This window comes from Boleophthalmus pectinirostris, unplaced genomic scaffold, assembly GCF_026225935.1.
Source record: "Boleophthalmus pectinirostris isolate CB_2022bp ecotype Guang Dong unplaced genomic scaffold, ASM2622593v1 HiC_scaffold_13, whole genome shotgun sequence".
Taxonomy (NCBI): domain Eukaryota; kingdom Metazoa; phylum Chordata; class Actinopteri; order Gobiiformes; family Gobiidae; genus Boleophthalmus; species Boleophthalmus pectinirostris.
The window spans coordinates 26382950-26410063 of NW_026571036.1; the positions used below are offsets into that span (position 1 = coordinate 26382950).

The 27114-nt window shown below is 39.8% G+C and overlaps 1 protein-coding gene across 1 annotated transcript in view; it reads left to right on the plus strand.

Moving 5' to 3' along the window:
• The window catches only part of opn8a (opsin 8, group member a), an 84577-nt gene that overhangs the window by 35204 nt on the left and 22259 nt on the right, over positions 1-27114 (plus strand). The window contains exon 3 of the mRNA XM_055149287.1: positions 11446-11771. Coding sequence (XP_055005262.1) covers positions 11446-11771 — 326 coding nt within the window. The remainder of the gene's footprint in view (positions 1-11445; positions 11772-27114) is intronic.

The following is a 27114-nucleotide window of genomic DNA, read 5'->3' on the forward strand; positions in this document are numbered from 1 at the left end:
CGAACTCCATAACTGCAAAAGGGAATCAGATGTGTGTGACTGCAAACCTGTTTAAATTGTTTCTCTTCCCAGCGGAATTGAAAAATAGTGAAAGTGAAGGCGATGGGCAGGATTGATCCACAGGAAGGACGAAAAAGGAAACCTTTGACTGCCTAAATCATCCCGAGTTTGCAGCGATCATTTTGTATATGGAGCGCTCAACTCTGGTTACGAATTTCACAAGTCAACGCCAAATCGAAAGGCACCAGCTGTTCACCAAGAAACACCTTCCACTGCAAAGAGACAAAGACATGACGTTGTTGTAAAGCCACAAGAACAAGAAAGTGCAGCTCAGCCTGTCTGTCTTCTGCACCTCTCGCTTAACAAATGGGATTTTGCTTTGATGGAGCTCCACATACAAAATGTTTGCCGCAAACTCGGGATGATTCAGGCAGTCAAAGGTTTCCTTTTTCATCCTTCCTGAGTATCAATACTGCCCATCGCTTTCGCCGAAATTCGTGATGCATGTATTGATTGTTTAGAATCCAGAGCAGCCAGTAGCTCATAAACTCTGCCAGTATTTTTGAGCCAATTTTGATTATTTTCCTTAAGTGATGTAATTTAAATTCACTACAAACTCACTCACAGCCCTTTTTTTTTTTTTTTTTTTTTTTTACCACAAACCCATAATGGAACTGTGCAGCAGCTTGATCAAAACAAAATATCGACCTGTACTGGAGATTTAAGGCCGATAGCCAATATGTTAAAAAGTCCAAATATCGACCCGATATATCCACCAACTCATATATCGGTCGATCTCTAGTTTAATTATATTTGACTAGAAAACATGAATAATTCAAAATGTATTGCTGCATAAATTGCAAGTCGGTCATTTAAGGGGCAGCTGCAGCTACAATAGGAGCTCGAACAAGTATGAATATAAGTATAGGAGTGAATAAATAATGAAATGTAAAGAGCCTTGGGTGTCTGCAGGGGCATTATATAAATCCAATGTACTTTCATAAAGTGCTGGAGTAGCTCTCACCTTCTGGCATTTCTTGGTCCAGAGCTAACAATAGTGTCATCATACCGAATAGAATTTCCAATTAGTCTAATGGTAAATGAATGCAGAAAGCTAAATTCATGTTTCCTCTTCACAATATCTAAATATGAATGAGCAACTATTTCTGTGTCCTCATTAAAATGATGTGTCTTTCATTTCTTGTTTATGGGTGCAGGTTTGAGTAATGCTGCATAATTTAAATGGATGGATGGACTTCACATGCATGACCTTCACTGTTCTAAATCAGCACTTTGTCTTTCTATGTTATACAAATACATATATATTTATTATAGTAGATATATCTTCATCAGAATAGTTAAGACTTCTGACTAACTAGTCTCGTAAACATGTGTGTACATTAAAAACATAAAGAAGGACAAAGTGTGGATGATAACAGCTCATGTCAGGCCTCAAAATTGATGCAGATGTTTTAGCTTGACAACCGCTTCACTTTCCAGTGGGCCAGAAGATGCACTGATTGCTGATGTTGTTAGATTAACTTCATGCCACATAACACTTATACCACAATATGTAATCTTCTCTACTTGTCTATTAATGCAACCTTTTACCATTTGTTGGTTAGAAATGGGCACTTCTAGTTCTGAAATCATCCAGATGATTCTAGTTTACAAGTATGAAGTTTAAAAACATGCTCTCTATATTACCACATGACATCACAAGGTGGAAAAGAGGGCTGTTTTCTGTTCCAGAGAAGAACTCAGCCTAAATGTGCAGAATTTTAGTGTTAAACATGTGTGAACGAAACAAAACACAACTCCAGCTCTGTTTGTGATGAGGAAACTACATTAGAACAGAGATCAGAGAACAGTATAATATGGACTCTGTAAGTTGCAAGAACAATAAATAATATGAACACTATTTGGTTATTTATGACCTCCGAGTCTTGTGCCTGTTCTGGGTGGTGATCCTTTGATCAAGTATCAGATCATTCTTAAACACAATTCCGAATGCTAAGGAATAAACTCAATAGCACAATGATAATAAAAGACTCATTTTCAACATGAAAATCATAGCACTTTCTTTTATTATTATAGATTTATTTATTATTATAGATTTATTTATATTTATTATATACCTGTAGTATAGGATTTTCTGGAGAAAAGTCCGCCACCTACTTGTCTCCATGGAGATCTTACTGCTTTGCCTAGAATCCACAGTATGACCAGGTCACGAGTAAGATCTGTGAAATGGTGATCAAGTAAAAGTGCTCCACTTGAGGTTTGTGTGATTTCATCTTCATCCAAAAACCTTCATTTTGTCATCTTATGTACATGAACTTGGGTTCTTTATAAAGACAATTCACCTTATTCCTGAAGTTGCCATGGGCGGCTCCATTGTGATTCAGGTTGTATTTTTTGTATAGTACGATATGTACAGCAAATAAGTTCAACACCGAATATAGGGTTGATTTAAAGTCTCCAGAGAATCAGTGTGACACATGAAAATTGGACATTTTACACAGATGTTTGTGTAATCCTCAGTGGTCCAGGTAGAATCCATGGAAAATGAAAAATTCTGTTCTGTTACTGGACAAAAGTTTTTTTTTGATTGAATATGTTTCTCAGCTCATCCAAGCTGCTTCTTCAGTTGTAGTCAGATGTTGGTGGACAATGTCTTATATCTGTCTGCAGGGAGGAGCTAACTACACTGAAACTCCTCTGAAACTTACACACACACTTGTTTACAGTTTGTGTTTGTTAGCTCAGCCTATTGAACTGCAGCCAGTGTGGACTGTGCCTGAGTCATATTCACCGAATCATTCAGGCTCCTGGGTGCTTTCACACCTCTAAGCCGGACTCAGCCATCACTAGAAAGAAAACAATAGTGGTAACCGCAGCAGGCTCAGAGCTGTGTCCAGTCGACAAACTGAATTTCTCCTTTGCCATTTTACACAAATGAACCGACAGGCTTGTATACAGCCTATAGACTATAGAACCTGACATTTGGAGACTGATCTTGTGAATAAACAGTGAAGAGGAAATGCATCTTCTTTATTCCACAACAATCAGACCTGAGCCTGGTGTGTGGCGTGGCGTGGTGGAGCTCAGTATCAGCAGGGGCCTACATGAAGGGCCCCTTAGTGCGTGCTGTGCCAAAGATACAGAGGAACATTGACTCAAAGAGCAGCCTTGCACTTTGTTTGCACAGTTAATTAGCTGCTGTAGTGTGGATAATGTGTTCAAAGAAACCATCACCTCCAGTGTTCAGTCTCATGGGACTTCTGTTTACTCCATGTGACGCTAGAGACACCAGCTCCTAATGTGCCATTCTCTCTATTCTGATTTTTTTTTATTTTATTATCATGTTTTGTTTTTGTTTGTTTTTTTCATTTGTGTAGTGTATAGCGATAAAAAGGACATGCAAGTTGATACAGGAAAAAAAAGGTCCTATATTTTAAGCAAAATTATGAGCTTTATGTCACATTAGAATGTTGGTACTTTCTCAAAAACGGACTTGGAGTTGTGTTTTGTTTCATTCACACACATCTGTAATTGAGTAGACCTTTATTATCACTCTGTCTACATCTCCAAAGATCAAAATGCTCTGTTCTGCCTTGTGATGTCACGCAGTGGTAGTTTTCAAATGAACACCTCCTTTTACTTTTAGTTCAGTTGAGATCGACAATTCCAGGGCTGAAATGATCCAAATGATTTTAGCGAAGGTGTGTGGAGTTTAAAAACACAGTGAAGCGCTTCGTGTATCACCACATGACATCACAAGGTGGAACAGAGTTTTTCAGCTTGAGCCTGTTAAATGATCTATACCAAAAACTCTGAATCATCCAGTCCGTTCTTTTTATATTTTATGTGAGAAGCATGTTAAATAAATTTGTGTGATTAATATGAGTCCGTGTACTTGTGTGTAATTTGGATTGAAGTGAGTGTGAAAATAAGGGCCCTATAGAGTCCATTGATTAAAGTACGTTTAGTGAATGAAGATGAGTACACTCCTTCCTCTTCATCTCTTTGTGCCCTCGTCCAAAACTGAAGCCCTTTTAAAAGCATTACTATGTTAAAGTGGACACACATCCTTAACATAATTGTATTTTCAGATTTTTCTCTAGTTTTTCAAAGGTCTTTATTACCTTATTTTCTGGTCTACAGTATGTTCTAATGTTGTTTCCTCATCACAAACAGACCTGGAGTTGTGTTTTGTTTCATTCACACATGTTTAACACACAAACCTGCAGATTTCTTCTCTCAAACTGAAAACACTTTGTTCCACCTTGTGATGTCATGTGGTATATAAGAAGTTTATATGTCGTTGAGGAAAATAACCTTTTCCTCGTGTGTTCGTTAGTTTCTGCTTAGACAAAAAATTACAATTGAAACAGAAATAAAATCCAGATAATTTACTTATTCCAACATTGGAAAAGTCATACTTGTACAAGGAGTCTGTGCTGACATTCCCATGCAGAGACTGAATATTTATGCTGATACAATGATTTTTATACACAAACTATAGTGGGAGGCGAAGATGGTTTAGACTTAGTGCCTCTTCGTTGGTGCTCAGGTGATCCAGGCCCCTTGGCACGTTGCACAATCTTATCTGATTGTGACAAGGATCCCCTGGAAAAGGTCATGACAAATCATACACCACTTTAACATGTTTCATATGAATCCCTAAAAGATTTTGTATTGACAGTGAAAACATTACAAGATCTTTGGTAAATATGTTCATGTCATGAAACACATAAAACTTTGTATCCTGCAAGGCCCATGACACTAATCTCACACACAATGTCCTCACAAGTGTTGGACAAAGGTCATTTATTTAATAGAAAAACAAGTGAAATGATGATTGTTTCCTTAAACTTGACTGCTGTGTTGTGTGTGTGTGTGTGTAAGTGAGAGTGAGAAAGAAAATTATCACAAGTGTGTGTGTGTGTGTGTGTGTGTGCGTGTGTATTTGTGTGTGGGGTGCATGTGGGGGTGTGCGTGTGAGGGTGTGTGTGTGCATGCGTGTCTGTGTGTGTTTGTGTGTGGGGGTTGTGGGTTCTGTTGTGCCGTGCGTATTTTGTGTGTGTGTGCGTGTGTGTGTGTGTTGGGCAGTATGGGGGTAAACACAAAAATGTAAATATTGCATTACAATCTTAAAAAACATCTTCCACTGATCTCACAGTGAACATACATCAGGCTGTAAAAATATTTTTACTCTGCAAAATCCTAATTATTACAAACCACAGTATATTGACTTGTAATATTCCAAAAAGCAGCTACACACTTATGTTTTTTCACATGCCTCAACTGACAAGACGTCATATCAGTTACAAATACCAAGGTACTTGTAATTGTCCTCAATATCTGCTATTGTTCCCTCTGGAATCAGCAGCTGGTTAGTTCGATTAATAAGTCACTGGACTTTCACATGGTGACCTGGGTTTGAATCCCCCTTCAGACTCTAACTGTTTATTCTGCAACATATAATTAAAGAATACAAACATTGTATGGAACATACAAAGAAAATGTAGTTGATCATGCACATTACCTGTAAAAGTCATGCAAAATGTTCACTTTAGTCCTGTTAAATCCTGTTTTAGACCTGGTTTAGTCCTGGTTTAGACCTGGTTTTAGATTGGGTTTAGTCCTGGTTTAAGACCTGGTTTTAGTCCTGGTTTAGACCTGGTTTTAGTCCTGGTTTAGACCTGGTTTTAGACCTGGTTTGGACCTGGTTTAGGACCTGGTTTAAGACCTGGTTTAGTGTCCAGCAATGAGTGGAATTAAAGAAAAAAAAAGAGATATAGCCCAAAATGTGAAAACAGGAAAATACCGCCATGTAATCCATTTATTTTAACAAAGGAACTGTAATCCAATTACCACTCACTGAAACAGTAACTGTAACAGAATACAGTTACTCATAATTTGTACTCTGATTACGTAACTCCGGTACATGTAATCTGTTACTCCACAACACTGATTATAATAGTATAATAATAAAATGTAGCAGTACATCAATAACTGTATAGCAGCACATCAGTTACATCGTAAGCCTAGTTATTTATCCTAACAATGTCACTGTGTTTTTAAACTCTCTACACGTTCACTTGAATCATTTGGATAATTTCAGCCCTGGAATTGACAATCTCTACTGAACTAAATTAGCTGTTAACTGGAAAATTATTCAAAACTAAAAGAGCACTTTGAGCTCTGGAGCTGTAGCCAAAATGACATGACAATGACATGGAATTGCTCAGAGGACGACAGTAGCTTCGTTATTTGTGCTGTTGTTGTGTACTTGGGCAACATACTTAGCCCACCTTGAGGACTTGTGTGTGTGAATGTGTGAGTGTTTCCTTGCTGTAAAGTGTATTGAATCCTTGAAGGTTTTAGAAAAGCGCTGTATTAAAATGTGACCATTTTCTTTTTAATTTACTAACTATCTGTATTCTGGATACTCCCAAATTCATAATGACTGTACCTGAATACAGTTACTCCAAATGAATATTCAGAACACGTGTTTTCAGCACACGGGCGACAGTAGCTCAGCTGGTAAGAGCGTTTGTCCACTGATCTGAAGGTTGGCGGTTTGAATCCTGCTCTCCACATAAAGACATCACTGGTTCAGCTGTTAGATCCATTGAACCACAGACTGGCAGTGTAACTCCAGTTCCCACAGATAAATGCTGCCATTGTGTCCTTGGGAAAGGCACTTAACCCACCTTGGCCCAAGTGTCTGTGACTGTGCCTTGAAGGTGGAAAAGTGAATGTGTGACAATTTAAATTTACTAAATGACCTGTATTCTGAAAACTACCAAATTCATAAGAAACTGTACCTGAATACAGCTGGTAAAAGCGTTTGTCCACTAATCCGAAGGTTAAAATCCCACTCTCAATATAAAAAAAAGTGGTTGAGCAGTCAGATCCACTGACCTACAGGTTGGTGGTGTGATTCCAGTTCCCACAGATGAATGCTGCTGTTGTGTCCTTGGGTAAGACACTTCACCCACCTTGGCCCAAATGTCTGTGACTGCGCCTTGACGGTGGAAAAGTGTATATAAATGTGACCATTTTCTAATTTGCTAATTTAATTAAATGACCTATATTCTGAAAATTACTAAATTTATAAGTAACTGTTTGTGTCCATGGGCACACACACAAGCACACATTCACAGTGTGTGTGTGTGTGTGTGTGTGTGAATGTGTGAGTGGTTCCTTATTGTAAAGTGCCTTGAAGGTGAAAAAGTGCTGTATAAAAATGTGACCATTTTCTTTTTAACTTTCTAAAGTATCTGTATTCTGAAAACTACCAAATTCAAAAGTAACTGTACTTGAATACCATTACTCAAAATGACAATTCAGAACACGTATTTTCAGTACATGGGCGACAGTAGCTCAGTTGGAATGATCTGAATTTTGGCGGTTCCAGCTCCCATGAAGATGATTGCAGCTGTTGTGTCCTCGGGCAAGACATTTCACCTACCTGGCCCTCAGTGTCTGTTTACACTTGAAAACTGTTGTATGAATGTGTGAGTGGATGGTTAATGTAAAGGCTCTGAGTGCCTGGGAGGTGTTTGTATAAAAGCTGTATTCAGTTACTTCCTAACACTGCCCAGAGCCTGGAAAACACAGCGTCTAAATGCGGATGGAGAATACACGCTGACACCAATGCATTGTCAATTCAAATTTACATCACATTTGAAAACAACCGAGTGCCGCACAGACAACAGACCATAGACATGTATACAGATAAAATAACAAAGCTCGTCTCTGCGTACGCTATCAATAATTGTAAACATTCCTCTTCATGGGCTTATTTAGACGCACAGTATGAGGTGAGTGGCGGCTTCACCGTTTCAAGAGACATGAGTCAGTAATGCAAATGCTCCCTCCTTGAGCTCCTCGCGGGTTTGAAGGAGCTGCAGCGCCTCACAGTGACCAAGACCAGTACAAATCAATCTGAGAGGAATTACACCTGCACAAAGAGCCTCGGTTACAAATGAAAACAGCCTGAGTCAGACGCTTATAAAGTGGATTTGTTAATAGATGTACTGAACTGAAATATAAATAAATAAACAGACAAGATCTAGGTTTTCATGATACTTAAAATTTCAAACTTTGGCACATCATTTTTTATTGGAATTTAAAGGGTCCATATTAAGTATAGTCCATATTAGGACTATACTGATCCATGTTATAATGTTGTGTTCTCATCAAAAATATATGTGAGCAGTGTTGGGGAGTAACAGATTACATGTACCGGAGTTACGTAATCAGAGTACAAATTATGAGTAACTGTATTCAGTTGCAGTTACTGTTTCAGTGAGTGGTAATTGGATTACATTTACTTTGTTGAAATAAATGGATTACACAGAGGTATTTTCCTGTTTTCCAATTTGGGCTAAACCAGGACTAAAACCAGGACTAAACCAGGACTAAACCAGGTCTAAACCAGGACTAAACTCGGACTAAACCAGGACTAAACCCAGGACTAAACCAGGTCTAAAACAGGACTAAAACCAGGTCTAAAGCAGGTCTAAAGCAGGTCTAAAACCAGATCTAAACTAGGACTAAACCAGGACTAAACCAGGTCTAAACCCAGGACTAAACCAGGACTAAACCAGGACTAAACCAGGACTAAACTCGGACTAAACCAGGACTAAACCCAGGACTAAACCAGGTCTAAAACCAGGACTAAAACCAGGTCTAAAGCAGGTCTAAAACCAGATCTAAACTAGGACTAAACCAGGACTAAACCAGGTCTAAACCCAGGACTAAACTAGGACTAAAACCAGGACTAAAACCAGGTCTAAAGCAGGTCTAAAACCAGATCTAAACTAGGACTAAACCAGGTCTAAACCCAGGACTAAACTAGGACTAAACCAGGACTAAACCAGGAATAAAACCAAGTCTAAACCCAGGATAAAACCAGGTCTAAACCCAGGACTAAACTAGGACTAAACCAGGTCTAAACAATATGACACCTAACAGTAGGTGGACATGATTTAAAGCAGCAGTGATCTCATATAGAAATAATTTCTCTATCAATAATATTTTTAATATGTTTAAGTAAAGACTGGACTTTTTATTTTCTTTTAGCAGACAAAACCTCTTATGTTACGATTCTAGTCTTTGTTTCTCTACAGTAAAACAAAAGTCTGGTCATGGAGACTTGGGCTCAACAGACAATTTGAAGAGAACAAACATGAATTTTCAGGATGTGGTTGTTACATTCATGTAGTTTTAAAAAGCATGACAATATCAAGTAATCAAAAGTATTCAGATTACATTACTCACGTTAAGTAATTGAATGGATTCCGTTATAAACTACATTTTGGCGTATGTAATCTGTAATCTGTAGGGGAATACATTTTAAAAGTCACCTTCCCAACACTGTATGTGAGGTTGTATTTTGTTTCATTCACACACATTTAACACACAAATCCTGCATGTTTAGGCTGAGTTCTTCTCTCAAACAGAAAACACTCTGTTCCACCTTGTGATGTCATGAAGTGGTAATACAGAAGTGCTTGACTGTGTTTTTAAACTCCATACACCTTCACTAGAATCATTTGGACAATTTCAGATCTGGAATGGCCGATCTCTACTGAACTAAAGGGAAAAGGAGCTGTTAAACTTGAAACTACAACTACATGACATCACAAGGTGGAAAAGAGCATTTTGAGCTTTGGAGATGTAGACAGACTAAAAATAAAGAGTTACTCAAACGTGTGTGGAACAAAACACAACTCCAGTTATGAGGAAAACTTTCTAACATGGCTTTAAACTCACAAGACTCAACTTTGCGTAATATAGAACCTCTAAATAGTTGTCTACTGGATTAGAAGTCGCACCAGCCAAAAAATGCATAATGAAGAAGAAAAAAACATATAAGTCACACTTTTTGGGGGAAATTTATTTTATAAAATCAGAGAGCAGGAACCGATATTTCCTGTGTAAAGTCAAGTTGTAGTAATAACAATAGAAGAGAGAACAACAGACTGTTAACGTCACATATGAACAGTTCTTCAGATAAACTATAACATAAACAATAGAACAAGTTTAACCAAACTCTCCATCTCACTCCAAATCACTAAATCCATTCAATTCTTCATCCTCGGTGTCACTTCTGAACAGAGCGCCGCTTCCTCTTCTGTGTCGCTGTCGTCAGACTCAGCATCAGTTCCAGTTAGAATTATTCGGGCCTTTCTGATTCCCGACAGGATGGTTTTGGTGTCACTGAAGTCCAGGCTTTGTCCATCCATCCAGTGACTTCAGGGAAGTTTCATGGTGCATCTTCCAAATCTCACAAGTTTCTCTCTCACTCCAAACTTTCTTTCTGCTGCTCGAAGTGTTGGGAAGGTGACTTTTAAAATGTATTCCCCTACAGATTACAGATTACATACCCCAAAATGTAGTTTGTAACGTACTCCATTAAATTACTTAAAGTGAGTAACGTAATCTGAATACTTTGGATTACTTGATTTGCTGTAGAGAAGCAAAGACTCGGATATCTTCACATAAGAAGTTTTGTCTGCTAAAAGAAAATGAAAAGCCCAGACTTTACTGAACCAAATTAAAAATATTATTGATAGAAGAGAAGGAGACACGTGCACGCAGCATGATTTAGTCCTGTTAACTCCTGTTTTAGACCTGGTTTAGACCTGATTTAGACCAGGTTTAGAACTGGTTTAGACCTGGTTTTAGTCCTGCTTTAGTCCTGTTAAATCCTGTTTTAGACCTGGTTTAGTCCTGGTTTTAGCCCTGGTTTAATGTCTGGCAATGCGTGGAATATACCAAAAAAAAAAAAAAAAAAAAAAAAGGGAATAGCCCAAAATGTGAAAACAGGAAAATACCGCCGTGTAATCCATTTATTTCAACAAAGTAACTGTAATCCAATTACCACTCACTGAAACAGTAACTGTAACTGAATACAGTTACTCATAATTTGTACTCTGATTACGTAACTCCAGTACATGTAATCTGTTACTCCCCAACACTGTCTGCTCGATTACCGTTTTCAAATGCAGATTTCATGACTTGCAGTTTGTAATATGCAAAATCAGATTTTATTTTTGGGGCATTTGTGTTCAGTCTTCTCAGTCGTCTTTATAAGTTTGTTTAAATTGGTTCAGAAGTAATGGTGTGATCGACTGACATGATACAGACAGGACAGAGGCTCTTTCTGCAGGAGACATGTGCAGTAGAGTGAAGTGACAGTGGTGCAGGAGGAACAGGAGCAGCAGATACTGACACTCTGCATAGAGCCTCTCCTGGGTGTCAGTGTGAACATTTTAATATATAAGTCGCAGGAAACACCCAAACCATGAAAAACATACGATTTATAGTCTGAAAAATACAATATGTCTTCCAAACACTTTAAACGCAGCATTTTCCTGAGCACTTTTACTCACTTTTACTGCCTTTCTCTTTCTCTGTGTTCAGGTGTAAAGTTCCAGAGACACACCATCCGCATGGTGATCAGCGGCATCTGGCTGTACGCAGGTCTGTGGGCAGTGCTCCCCCTGGTGGGCTGGGGCAGTTACGGTCCGGAGCCGTTCGGACTGGCCTGCTCCGTGGACTGGACCGGCTACGGAGAATCGCTGAACCACTCCACCTTCATCCTGGTGCTTTCCGTCCTCTGCACCTTCCTCCCCTGCCTCCTCATCCTCTTCACGTACTTCGGCATTGCATGGAAGCTGCACAGGGCCTACCAGTCCATCCAGACACAAGACTTCCAGTACGGCAACATCGAGAAGAAAATCACTCTTGTAAGTATTTTAGTAAAGGTCCTGTATTGCACAAAACTGACTCTCGTGAGCTTTAATCCTCAAAAACAGACCTGGAGTTGTGTTTTGTTTCATTCACACAAGTCTAACACACAAACCCTGCAGATTTAGAGAGAGTTCTTCTCTCAAACTGAAAACACTCTGCTCCACCTTGTGATGTCATTTGGCAATACATAGGGTGACCAAACTTCCGTTTTTCCCTGGACATGTCCGTGTTTTGCGTCCTGTCCTGGGCATCCGGGTTTTTTTTTTTGTAAAGTGATGCAAATGTCCGGGTTTTCAGTACCGTTCATTAAACTGAGCGTCTCTCGTAGTGTCTGTGACTCCGAAGGAGCGAGACACAAACAGTTGGTCAGCCTGCAAGATACCGAAATGCAAAAGCGCATTTAACAATGACTTGTACAAGAAATTCTCCGTTTTCCATCCCTGTCGGGACAAGTGGGAGGTCATGTGCACAGGTTGTAGAGTACAGTGAGAGTACAGTGGTCCCTCGTTTATCGCGGGGGTTACGTTCTAAAAATAACAGGCGATAGGTGAAATCCACGAAGTAGTCAACTCAACTTTATATTTTATAAATATTATATCTGTTTTAAGTCTGTAAAACCCCTCAGCAAAAACTTTATACACTTTTCTCACACAGGACAGGTGCAACCCTCGTTACATCCTTCTTAAAACTTATTTCTGCTGTCGTTCTTTTGTTATTTTCCTCCTCCTTTATGTAATGAACTGAAGATTCATTTATTCCGTAATGGACCCAACAGCGCAGAGTCCTGCAAGGGTCCATTTTTGGAGACACCCAGCACAATACTGCACCTGCCCGTTAACCCGAGATTATATCAAACTTTTGCGCTGCCTACACCATGGACTGAACCAAGACTAAACCAGGACTAACCCAGGACTGATTCCAAGACTGAAGAGGAGGACTAATCCATGACTGAAATAGGACTAAAACAGGACTAAACCAGGACTAAACCTGAACTGAAACAGGACTCACCGTCGGGACGGGCTTGGAGGTGACGCAGGAGAAAGGACTGACTCAGCTCCGCACCTCACGGAGGTAAACGCGGCAATTTCCCGATCTCGATTTGCGGCCAAACTGCTCGGCGTTCTCTCTCTTAAGTCCAAGATTAGTCCTGGTTTAGACCTGGTTTACTCCTGACTTATCCGTATGTAATTACTACCCGCCTGTAATACACAATACGCTCTCATACGCTGTAAAAAAAAAAAAAATCTGCAAAAAGGTGAGCCCCCCGCAAGGTGTCCGGGTTTTCACAAATGGAAATAAGGTCACCCTAGCAATACAGGAAGTGCTTTACTTTACTGTGCTTTACAAAAGCAAAACGCAAACATTGTTTGGTCCAAAATGAATTCAAGTCATTTTATTTGTATTTAAGAGCTCCTTTATCATGTGAATAAATATAGTGAAAAATATTGAGCTCAAAATTGACCTTTGACCCTTTTATTTGTCAGTTCCTGTTCTCTGTCTTTGTTTCATGAGCCAAATATAATGAGTTGTGCAAATACAAAAGGCAGAAACTGTGTATGTTTTGTTTGTGATTTAGTTCATAAATATATTTTATTTTCAGATTCAACCTCTCACCTCTTTCTTTTTGCTTTGGCCAAGGTCACATTTTTCTTTTTTCCACCTTCAAGGCACTCAAAGCACTTTACAACAAGGAACCACACACACACACACACACACACACACACACACACACACACACACACACACACACACACACACACACACACACACACACACACACACACACAGGCACACACACACACACACACACACACATCAACACAACACACACAAGGCACTCAAAGCACTTTACAACAAGGAACCACACACACACACACACACACACACAGGCACACAACAAAGGCACTCAAAGCACTTTTACAACAAGGAACCAAGGAACCACACACANATGACAGAAGCCCCACAGCCTCTCTCCCCCGGCCACCCCCACCCCCCCACACCACCACACCACCACCACATCCACAAACCCACAGTGGAGCGCACCGCCACATCGGTCCCACTGCTCAATAGACACTTCATGCCGCTGGACGGACCCTCACGGTCAAGAGCACCAGCTCTGCTACACAACAGCACTGTTTGTTTTGTTTGCAACAAATAGCACCGTGCAATGACGCCATCGGGCCACAGAACCACAGGTAACAGCGCCCGAGTACAGCATGGCCCAAAAGTCCCAGCATAAGTACAACAGTTGTGCTGACTGGACGTCCCTGAGCAAATCCCGTGTCTCAGAAAAACTCTTGTGTGCTGTGTGTCCTGTGTGTTATATACGTATATTATTTATCCAATACCTGATCGGAACATAACGTCTGAGTCCGGATGGAGTCCGCAGTCACATGATCGACGCCGATTTCCGATCACGTGATCGGATCGGGACAACCCTAGTCTTAACACATTCAATAAATATACCTTTGTGTTCAATTCTACTTCAATGATCTTTAATATGAAAGTATTTCTTCATACTGTACACATTAAACTGCAAAGTCACTCGTGTCAAACTGTTTCACTGTGGAAGTGTCGCCGCAAGATCCTGATCAGCACTAAACAGGAAATCCAAAACTCTTCTACATCATTTCAAACAAACACATGATGACTGGAGCTTGGTGATGTGTGTGTTTATATATATATATATATATATATATATATATATATATATATATATATATATATATATATATATATATAAGATGAAAGCCTGGGCAAAATCAAACAAATAATAATGATCATGCCGGTTTCTGCCTTTTGTCTTTGCACAACTCCTTTGTTTTGGCTCATGATACAAAGGCAGAGAACAGGAACTGACAAATAAGGTCAAAGGTCAATTTTGAGCTTAACATTTTTCACATACAAATATTTATTCATTATAGCAATTAGGCGTCAAATTTTGGGAGTCCTGCCTATTATACTTTTATCTGGACAAAACTGAAACTTTGAACTCATTTTTCTCCCTTTGGTAAGTTCAGCTCTTTTGCCTTTGCAGGGCAGTACAGCTCGTGACATCACAAGGTGGAACAGAAAGACGTGTGAATGAAACAAACACAACTCCAGGTCTATTTTTGAGGAGGTTACAACATTATGACATGGCTCAAAGCTCACAAGAGTCCATTTTGTGTAATATAGGACCTTTAACCTCACACTGACTTAAAATTAACGACCTGAAAACACATCTCTATGACAGTAAAAAGGAATTTTCAGCAGCCTCAATAACAAATACTCCCTCAGGTTTGCACAAAGAGAGGCATGAAAACAACACAATGTAAGTTATGTAAAAAAAAGGTCAGATATACAGTTCTTTAACTTGTTTATTGCAAACTTGTGAGCAGATGGTTTCTATTGAAGGTCATATATTACACAAAACTGACTCTTGTGAGCTTTTATCTATGTTATAATGTTGTTACCTCCTCAAAAACATACAGTAGCTGGAGTTGTGTTTTGTTTCATTCACATGTTTGAATACCGTATTTTCTGGGCTATTAGGCGCTCTGGATTATAAGTCGCACTGTCATTAAATGGTCTATTTTTGAACTTTTTTCACAAATAAACCGCACAGGACTTTAAATGAAACCCAACAGTTGGATGGGTGAGTGGTTTTGTTTGTTTGTTCGTTCACGGTGACTCTGGGCTTTGTTCAGTTGTGGCGTGTAGGGAGGGTGCTTGTCTGGGACCAACGGATTGTCGGCGTGTTCGCAGTGACTCAGTTGTTCAGTTGTGTCTAGAAGTGGCACATTGCACTCGCTTTTTCGGTTCGTTCCTCCGTTCCGTTCCTCGTCGGCGTGGAGTGATGAGTGTTAGTGATGGGCGAATGGACACCTCAGTCACAAAATTGTCTCAAATGGTTCGACGTGTCTGAGGCCTTGGAGAAACACTGACCTCTAGTGGACAAATTTAACCATTGGCACGTATTTGTCTCAGCATCGATGAAGTATTGTTAGTGTAAGACAATAGTTGTGTGCAGAGCGACACCGTACCAACAACAACAATAATCATGATGATTTAAAATAATATGTAAAGATCAACATAAATAACAGCTGTAAATAAGAAAAGAGGTGTTACCTTGTTATGTGGAATTAGATCAAAGTGATCCCAAACCATGGATCACTTTTTTCCACTTGTAGATGCCATCGAAAATGAAACAAATGCCAAAAGTCCCCAAAAGTCACCACTAACGTCATACAATACTCCTCACTACCCAACATTTTTAAGAAATATTGGTGCATCTTTTATACTGTAGCATCGTTGTCTGCTCCGTGTGTGTTTGCGTGCGCTGTGGGTGGTGTGGCTTTGTAGTTTACTGAAGTCGTGCTGGGACACCCGAGTGGATTCGTGTAAAGGGTGCTCTGGATTGTGGGGCGCGTGGCCATTTTTTGATGGGGTTAGAGGCTTAAGAGAGCATCTAATAGCCCGAAAAATATGGTAATCCTGGTTTATAAGTCTGTCTACATCTCCAAACCTCAAAATGCTCTGCTCCACTTTGTGTTAACAGGAACATTTTGTCTTTAGTTCTGTAGAGATTTGACATTTCAGAGCTGAAATTATCCAAATGATTCGAATGAAAGTGTGTGTAGAGTTTAAAAACACAGTGGAGCACTTCCTGTATTAGCACATGACATCAAAAAGTGGAACAGTATTTTCTGTTTGGGAGAAGAACTCAGCCTAAATATGCAAAGTTTGTGTGTTAAACATGTGAATGAAACAAAACACAACTTTTTATTTTATTTTATTTTTTTTTTTTATGTGGAAACTGCTTTTCTCCGTGAAAATGTTATTGCTTTGTCTGGAATGTTCCACAGTATGGCATTAAACCTTTCTATCTTCATGGAGACCAAACCAGACTAAGTTACAGGTCAGATCTGCACACAGTCACAGTCAGAATGTCTGTTTTTCCAGGTATTTTTGAGCCGTAAAACCACCTGTAATTGCGTAAATATAAAGTAGAGCATTTGTCATACTGTGGAACATTCCAGACAAAGTAATAACATTTCCACGAAGAAAAGTATTTGATGGACTCTCCACCAGAAAGTTTCACAATGCACCAGTAAAATTAATAGTAATTTGTGCAAACATATTTCTTGTTATTCGAGGAAGTACATCTCGACTGTTGTGTGTGTTTTTTTTTCATTACACTGATGTGCGTCTGAAAACACAGATTGTATATATTGTGTACATTGGATTGCTCAATCAGAATAAAATATGGAGTGAATGGAAATTGCAGTTTAGAAAGGCATTTTGTCCACTTTCATGTACATCGTTTGCTGGTAACAAGGGCGTTCTGTAGCACGGTGGGATTTGATGTTTGATTGGAGCAGGCTTTCAAAATGTACATGCCGACACTTATTTGATACAATAAAGTGAGACGCTGTGGACAGAATGTTCTTCAAGTTATTACCGTACTTCTCAATCGTGTATCATTCGTTCATTCTTCTTTCAATATAAAACCAAAAATAAGAAAACAAAAAAATAATTGTTTTCTTCACTATTTGTCTCCAAAACCAAAATGAAAAAATGGATAACGTTTCAGTTTTTTCAGTTTTCGATTTTGTATTTAAATGAAGAATGGAAAAAAAGGATAACGACTGTTTCCAGTTCACGTGACTTCCGTGACTGCGATGCCGAACTTTTGCACCGCGTACGGACTGAACCAGCATTGATCCAGGTCCGGGACCAGACCGGGACCAGGGCGGGACTGAGACCGGGACCAGGGCGGGACCAGAGCAGCCCGTCCGGACCTGTAGTCCACTAACATACTCGCTTTCCCCGCATGGAACCAGCGCACAGACGATGACATGGAACCGCTTGGACCGCTGGTCTCAGTCTCAGTTCGGCTCTTGTCCCGGTCTGGGCCCGGTCTGGTCCCGGACCTCGATCAGTCCTGGTTCAGTCCGTACGCGGTGCAAAAGTCCGGCATCGCAGTCACGGAAGTCACGTAAACGGGAAACGGCCGTTATTCGTTTTTTCCATTCTTCATTTAACCACAAAATTGAAAACTGAAAAAAACAATCGTTATCCGTTTTTTTCATTTTGGTTTTGGAGACAAATAATGAAGAAAACTGTTGTTTTTTCGTTTTCTTGTTTTTAATTTTATACTGAAAAACGAATGAACGAATGATACACGGATTCTTCTCGACCTCTTTCTGAGTGTTTAAAGAAGCAACTTTTCATAACTTCTTTTTCTTAGAAGTTCCACCACCTGCTTGCTTTAATGCATTCAATTATATTTATTCAACCACACTTTGAAAAACATGCCTTATAATACTGTGAACGAAAACACCTCTCTGCAGATGTTTCCTGCGATTTGGCCTGGCAGCATTACTTATCCCAAAGTATCGAGTTTAATAAAAATGTATTTTAGAATCAACAAACTAAAACGTAATTACAAAATTTGATATTGTAATTAGTCACACTGGAGGCTGATCTCGTCTGATCTTATCAGATCTCAGAAGCTGAGCAGGGCCCGACATGTTCACTACTTGGATGGGAGAGTTCTTGGAAAATCAGGAGCCACAGTGGGGCGCCAGTGGAAAAAAAAAAAACTGTTGTAGTGTTCTTGGGCAAGACTCTTCACCTACAGTGCTTTGTATGAAAGTGGTAGTCGGAGGGGCTGATGGTGCAGATTGGCAGCCTGATTTCTTCCAGTAGTAAAAGTATTTTTCCACCACTGGCTAAGGAATGTATAAAGAGTGAAATTGTAAAGCGACTTAGTGTTTCACTTTTACATGAATGCATTAGTGTTATACAGCACTTTTCCAGATGGACAAAGTCTATGCAGTAAGAAAGCTTTCAGAAATATTCGTGTGCATAGGATAGAAATCCATAGCCTGTTTTATCAGACGGACCTCGCAGCATTAGGAGTCGTTCGCTCGACGGAAGGTGGGTACTCTTTTAATTTAACCAGTTGTTGCTGTTTGGTCGTGACGTATTTAATGCACCAAATCCTGTAGGAAGAAGGACAATAACGTCTTTTCCCTTGATAAAAATCTCCAAACATTCTCTTTGTTCCAGCTTTAAATTCTCGATCTCGGGAATCACTGTTAACACAGAATGTCTGTCTTCGTCTACATCCATCTCGATGCTTTGTTTACTGTTGTGCTGTTCTATAAAAGGGACCCAGTCATGGCTTCACAGCTCTTCACTGATTGGCCGGTGCGCGGTCTACAACTTCCAGGGTTCTTGCAAACAGTCTAGTGTATTCCGATTCCTGAACTAGTCACTGGAGAGAAATGACATTGAGTGGAGGCACTAGGTGGCGCCAGCGTGGCTAAGAAATATGTGTATATCTCAAGTGATGTTTCTTCTGCTTAATAAATAAAGCCTGTGAAGTGATGATGTCATTTTGACAGAAAAGTTGCGTTTGTGAATTTGTATTAGTGCTGAACAAAGCGTAATCGCAAATTTTCATTTCGTGATTGCAATTCTTGATGTTGTAACTTTTCAGTTCATATTCTGATGGATAAAATGCACACAACACATTTTATGTCCGACTGGACTCATTCGAGACTTTAAGAATATTTATTTTATGCTCAACTACAGCTAAATATGCAGATTAGCAGATTTCTATTCTATTCACATGAATATTTCTTACTCTGTAGACTTTGAGCATCTGGAAAACTATTATATAACACTAATGCATCATTATTATTGAAGTGAAACACTAGGATGCCAGTTATATGATGCTAAAATTATGCTCTGAGCTTTCAGCCATGTTATAATGGTACCTCATCAAAACCACATCTGGGTTAGGTATTATTAGACTCTAAAAGCGCTCTCTGTGGTACATGTCTCTTTTGATAACACAACTCTAAGAAAAAAACATTCCCAAAATTGTGGAAACTAAATAATAACATAATTTATGTTATTAGGTTCTTTTTTCAGACCAAGAGTTTGTTTTCAGACCTGACAGTTTGTTCTGCTCCTCGCGCTCTTCCTCAGAGTAGTTATGTCATATTGCTGTGATGTCTGAGGTACATGTGGAAGCAGGACGACAGCGCCACCTGCAGTCCAACTTCCTCAGAACAGTGTCCCACAGGTGTGTGAGAGTAAAAAAGCCCCTTGTCCCGGTTTATAGTCCCGGGGACATGTTTCCATGTTTCCATCAACAATGTTTGTTGTCCTCTGTCCCAACATTGTCGTCCTGCCTCCAAACCTGTTTAAATCAGATGACCGGACATGTCACAGCAACATCACTTCATTTTCTAATGACAATCTAGTTTTAGAATCGATTAGTATTCGGTAGGGAAGGGACAGGATCTCATACCACAAGATCTCGCAAGATCAAGTTGCCACAAGATTGCACACACGTGAGGAAAATGATCTCGTGACATTTTTTCCCTCATGTGTTTGTCTTTGGATTGGACAAAAAAGGGCTGAACACTGGTGAGTTCACATTCTGAGAAGCCGTAGTTCCAAAAATCACTCCAAAAATGACGGCAAATATACTTCATAAAATATATAAGAAAATGTAAATACCAAAACTGTGAACTGAACTTCAATTTATTTGTTATAATTTATATCAAAATCTGACCTTGTCCCAATCTCATGGACCTTATTTTATGTCTAGTCTTGTGAGAATTCTGTCTCATCCCAGTCCTAGTACTGTATTTTCTGCACTATAGGGTACACTCATAAGCCTCTAACCCCATCAAAAAACGAACTGCACCCCACAATCCAGAGCATCCTATACACGAATCCACTCGGGTGTCCCAGCACGACTTCAGTAAACTTCAAAGCCGCACCACCCACAGAACACACAAACACACACAGAGCAGACAGCGACCGCACTGCAAAAAACACCCACAGACACACTCATCACTCCACGCCGACGAGGAACGGAACGGAGGAACGAACCGAAAAAGCGAGTGCAATGTGCCACTTCTAGACACAACTGAACAACTGAGTCACTGCGAACACGCCGACAATCCGTTGGTCCCAGACACACCCTCCCTACACGCCACAACTGAACAAAGCCCAGAGTCACCGTGAACGCAACAAACAAAGGGGGTTAGCCTTATCATCAGAAGACCCTCTAGTCAGAAAATCCATGTTCAGGTAGTGTTACAAATGAAATTGTATTTCAAGTTTTAAATATTTTTAAAAGTAAATATTAAAAGTAATAAATATATTAAACCCTTAAAATACAGCAAAAATGTTTGAGGAAATAATGATTTGGGTGGAAATGGCTTAAGTCTTAAGTGTAACAGGGTTAATAATTGTTGAGTTTCAGGCAACAACTTGCAAAATGTTCAGTAATTCGAGCTCTACAGCCTTCATTTCAATTTTATTTTAAATCTTTTTCTTTTAATTATTAATTTATAGCATTGGTGGGTTTGTAAACCAATAAATTAAGTAATGCTGTCCTTAGCTAATGCTGTTATGCGTTTTCCTGTCAATATTTCAAAAAATGTTGACGTTGCATCCATTTTTAATTGGGATACATCCAAGTTTACTAATTCTTCCCTGATATCCAGGGATTATTCCCTGTTGCTTTCATCAAATATACATTCAATTGTTCAAGAGATATGTTGCTGACAAACCAATAGAAGAGGGAATGATTTTCTGACTAGTGGGCCTTCTCACTACAGGGCCTTCTGACTAGTGGGCTTTCTGACTAGGGGGCCTTCTGATGATAAGGGTGTAACCCAAACAAAGTCCCACTGACCAATCCAACTGTTGTCTTTCCTTTAATGCACCTTATAGTCCAGTGCAGTTTATTTGTGAAAAAAGCTCAAAAATAGACCATTCAATGCGTCTTATAATCCAGAGCATCCTATAGTGCAGAAAATGTGGTATTTGTGTATCCATGAGTTCCAGGATGATAAAGACTGATTGATTACAACAGTGCAAAATATTCTAGTCTGTTGAATGGGAATAATCCTCACAATACAGTAGAAGAGGAAACTGAACCCTATGACTAGATATTTTAACCACCCTTAAACCGCGAGCAAAACGAAACCTGTGGAGATGTCATTTTGAAATCCTGAAACATGAATTAAACATGGACATTTACTGCCAAAATGAGCCAAGAATGCAAATCCAAGCTCTTATTAGTCAAAGCTGAGATGACATCAGAAAGATTACAGACTTGTTTTTATGCAGCTGTAGTTCAAATGAGACGCAGTATAAAGCAAACGGTCTACATGTCACAGCAGCTCGACTGAAAAATCTTCTTTTATACTCGCTCTTTGATACACGGACATGGCTTGTATGTATTTTGCACGGGGTAAATATACAGTAATAGCAGAGTGACATTCTCGGAGATGTGGGGAATACATTTCTACGAATCTGTGTGACAGCTTTTTCTAAGGTTTTCATGAAGACTTCTTGTCAAAATCATGAATTGTAGTTCACCCGGGAATATGAGCCACGCCAGATCTGTAAAATGCGTCTTATGTGGCTATAAAGGATTACATGACAGCGCTTAAGAAAAAAACGTGTGCACAGAAGGGAGATGTCATTACGGTTTCCAGTTTCGTCAATAAAGATTTTGCTCAGATAGATCCTCAAGGCGATTTGTGTTCCTGGGTTTGAAACGACATCACAACATTTTACAGGACCGTAATATTTAATACAGATGTTTTTTTTTGTTGTAATGTTGCTTTCATGGGTCTAGTTGCTAATAAAAAAGATCAGATTTGACATTTGTGAATTCACTGTTACATCATGACTACACACAGCCTCGTACTGACATTATGGTGCATTCGCATCCAGCATAATCTTAGTTGTTTATTAGTTCCTCTACATCTCCAAAGCTCAAAATGTTCTGTTCTACCTTGTGATGTCATTAAGTTGCAGTTTTTTTGTTTGTTTGTTTTAAAGTTAATTAGCTACCTTAGTTACCTTTTTTTTTTTTACCTCAGCTGAGCAGAACTTAGGCTATGTTTATATGGTGACGGTCTGAACAGAAGATACAAAAGTAGCGTTGCGACTTCACTTTTTATTCTGCGTTTAGACGAGCGTTTTCGGGAGGAAATCTGAGTGCATACGGTGACTCAAAAGTGTGTGGAATTCGACTGGGTATGCGTGCCAGGTTTCTGTGTAATGTCCTGTATGTATGTGACGTAAACGCGTACGCGATGTGAGCAGATCTGACCAGAGTTTTGCGTCCTGGGCAGTGTAGACGGAAACGGTACTCCGGAGTGTATTCAACTTTTCCGCTCTGGAGGGTGGTTTCAGATTTTTGCGTTTTTAAGCCCCAAAAACGCCGTCACCATCTAAACAAAAGGCACTTCAACACAATATTTTGTCATTTTAAGCGTTCTCCTGTAAATAGGCCCTTACTTCATCAGCGCTGTCTGACAGCTGATTGGTTATTTATGTGGGCGTGGCTTATCTGCTTCGTTGCTGGTGCAAAAAAATGGATGGTTTTGAGTCACAGATGGCGGGGCAGAGAGAGGGGGTGGGGGCAGAGCGAGGGGGTGTGGCAGAGCGAAGGGGTGGGGCAGAGCGAGGGGGTGTGGCAGAGCGAGGGGGGTGTGGCAGAGCAAGGGGTTGGGGGCAGAGCGAGGGGGTGTAGGCAGAGCGAGGGGTTGGGGGGGGCAGAGTGAGGGGGTGGCAGAGCGAGGGGTTGGGGGCAGAGTGAGAGGGGCGGGGCAGAGCAAGGGGTTGGGGGCAGAGCGAGGGGGTGTGGCAGAGTGAGGGGATGTGGCAGAGCGAGGGGCGGGGCAGAGTGAGGGGTTGGGGGCAGAGAGAGAGTTAGGCTGCAAAACATCTTATGAAGTATGAAATATCAGAGCCCAAACAAACTTTGTTCTTGTTCTTATCACCACAAGAACAAAGTTCTGATGTTCTTGTATGAATAGACCTTTAGTCATCATATCACCTTCTAGATTCTGAAAACCACTATTTGCCATCACTAATTCCAGTGTCTTTCTTTAATACAAGGGACTGTGGTGGCCCCCCAATGTTCTAAAAGCAACCTGTACTATATTGGCATAACAAAATCAGAGTTTGTTTCTCTTTATATTATGCACTTATACAAAAAAACATTAACATTAAATGTAGGCAGCAAGTGAAATTTATACTCCTCAAACTAAATTTGATTAAATAATTGTAATAAAAATAACTTGTATTCACTTTCAAGTTGATCAAAACCTATGGGAAACGCTGAATTCCATATTGTTGACCTGACGTGGAGAGGAAGAGGAGGTACCAAATCATAGATTCGATATAGTATGTGTATATACTGTACATGATTTCCACAGTATGGACAGTGAGGGCCGCTGGGATCCCAGTGTCAGTCATACATAATTACTCCATGTTATTGGAAACCTTGGGGATTAGCTCGTATATATGATCCAACAGGGAAATCTATACTGTCAGAAGAAAAGGGCTGAGGCTGTGATACAGGCTGGTGGATTATATTATGTGGTACTGGTTAGTCATTTTGTGATTTAAAATTTAAATGATCTACAGTATATTTTATTCATATCCACTGCCCTCTTTTGATACCAGACATGATGGAGCATTTCACAAGAGAAATAAAAAGATGAATGGTCTGAGTTGACGAGGTTATCTGTGATCTTATACTGTAGCTTTTTCGATTACCAATCAGCTAAGCCTTACCTTAAAGCAGGGGTGTCAAACTCATTTTGGTCCGGCGGCCGTATCCAACCGACTTTGATCTCAAAGGGGCCGAATCAGAAAACTCACAGCATATAAACCCCAAAAATAACAATAAGTTCAAATATTTGTGCAGAGAAAAACAAATCTATTACCAAAATATTATAATATTATGAACAACCTGAAACTTTAAGACAAATGCAATTTCAAGACAATGTTTTAACATTAACTTGCATGCATTTCATAGAATTTAGTCATGTTTTCTGTTTGCTCCTGAAACTTGGCATCTTTTATCTTGCAAAAATGCATCAATACCAGGCAACATGTTCTAAGCAGCTGCTGTCTTCACAATGTCATTCAAGTGTTTGTGTGTTTAGCTTTGTTTTATTAATGTTCATTACTGAGAAAACCTGCTCACAAAGGTAGTAACTGTAGATCTGTTATTTCTAGTTGCATGTCTGCGGCACATCAGAGGCTTTGACTGTGAATGGTGTGCGAAAAATTGCAAATTCTGTCTTCAGGTTATACAATATAATTAAAATATTTTAGTAGAAAATCAGCCGAGGGCCAGATTAAAGGTCTTGGAGGGTCGGATCCGGGCCCCGGGCCGTATGTTTGACACCCCTGCCTTAAAGGGTCCATATTACGCTTTTTTCTAATCTATTTGTAGCAGAGTGGGTAGGCTTCCAGGGTCAACAACTAAGAGATATATGTAATGTATATATGTAAAATACAATTCTTTATTTAATGAACAGTGATATTTAAAAGTTCATTCTAAACATTTACAACACAACTTTAAAAAGAGAGAATTTGAGAATGGGAGTAACAGCAGCGGCGTAATCTGCCACACAAAAATACACAAGTTACTATATGTGTAAAATCCACACCACCAAGAGCCTTTACCTGGATTCTAGAAGGGGGGTTCCCTACATGGGGTCTGTCGCGCTGTCACCACCGCCTGCTCCAGATAACACCTTTAAAGACAGCTTCTTAAAACACTGAGAGAAACAGCTCCCGCTACTTACAGACGCTGCCACTAGTCCCCGAAAACCCACACTGTCTCCAGCGTCTGCACTCTTTTCTAATCAGTGATAAGCAGTGTTGGGGAGTAACAGATTACACGAGTAACTGTATTCAGTTACAGTTACTGTTTCAGTGAGTGGTAATTGGATTACAGTTACTTTGCTGAAATAAATGGATTACATGGTGGTATTTTCCTGTTTTCACATTTTGGGCTAAACTAGGTCTAAACCAGGTCTAAACCAGAACTACAAGGTCTAAACCAGGTCTAAACCAGGTCTAAACCAGGACTAAAAACAGGACTAAAACAGGACTAAATCATGCTGCGCGGATCGTGTCTCCTTCTCTTCTATCAATAATATTTTTAATACGGTTTAGTAAAGTCTGGGCTTCTTATGTTACGATTTCCTCGTCTTTGTTTCTCTACAGCAAATCAAGTAATCCAAACTATTCAGATTACGTTACTCACCTTAAGTAATTTAATGGTCTACGTTACAAACTACATTTTGGGGTATGTAATCTGTAATCTGTAGGGGAATACATTTTAAAAGTCACCTTCCCAACACTGGTGATCAGTGATGCTGTGAGCTCCACGCACGGCGACGCACAGGCGGATGCTTGACAGTAGGAACATATGGGTCCCTACTAATCACCCGGTTACATATGTTTAATGTTTTTACCTCATCAAAAACACACCTGAAGTTGTGCTTTGTTTCATCTGCACATGTTGAGTAATCTTACATCAAAGCTCAACCTGCTCTGTTCCATATGAGTGATGAGGAATTACGTTTTATCTTTAGTTCAGTAAAGATTGGAAATTCCAGGGCTGAAATGATCCAAATGATTCTAGTGAAGGTGTATGGAGTTTAAAAACTCAGTGGAGCTTTTCCTGTATTACCACATGACATCACAAGGTGGAACAGATAATATTGAGCTTTGGCAATGTAGAAAAACTAATAATAAAGGATTACAATTTATGAATGAAACAAAGGGACAGTGTCAGCAGTCACCTCCAGTCTCTCTCTCTAAAACCTTCCAATCAGGCAAGAAATCTCGGGGTAATAATGGACTCAGACTTGAACTTTGACAGCCACATCAAATCAATAACATCTGCAGCCTTTTACCATCTAAAAAACATAGCAAAAATCAAAGGTTTACTGTCTAAATCAGACTTGGAGAAACTTATCCATGCGTTTTTGTCTCCAGTAGGTTAGATACTGTAATGTTCTGCTCACTGGTCTCTCCAAACGAGCTGTGAGACGCTGCAGAACATCAGAACATCCAGAACATCAGAACGCTGCAGCTCAGGTCCTTCCTCGAACTCGGAAGTACGAGCACATAAGTCCTGGTCTCAGGTCTCTGCACTGGCTCCTGTGCCTCAGAGACTTTAAAGCAGCTCTGCTTGTACAAGTCTCTCCATGGCCGAGCACCAAAGTCCATCTGTGACATGTTAGTGTCATATGAACCATCTCACACTCTGAGGAGCTCAGGGACCGGCCTCCTGCTGGTGCCCAGAGTCACGACTAAACAAGGGGAGTCAGCGTTTCAGGTTCATGCAGCTAAAACCTGGAACAGTCTGAACATGTGAGACAGACTCTTCTGTGACGCTGTTTAAATCCAGGCTCAAAACATTTCTGTTTTGACTGTGCAAATAACTGAAAGGTTTTCATTCCGCACTCTTCTCTCCAATTTATGTCTCTCTTTTTTCAT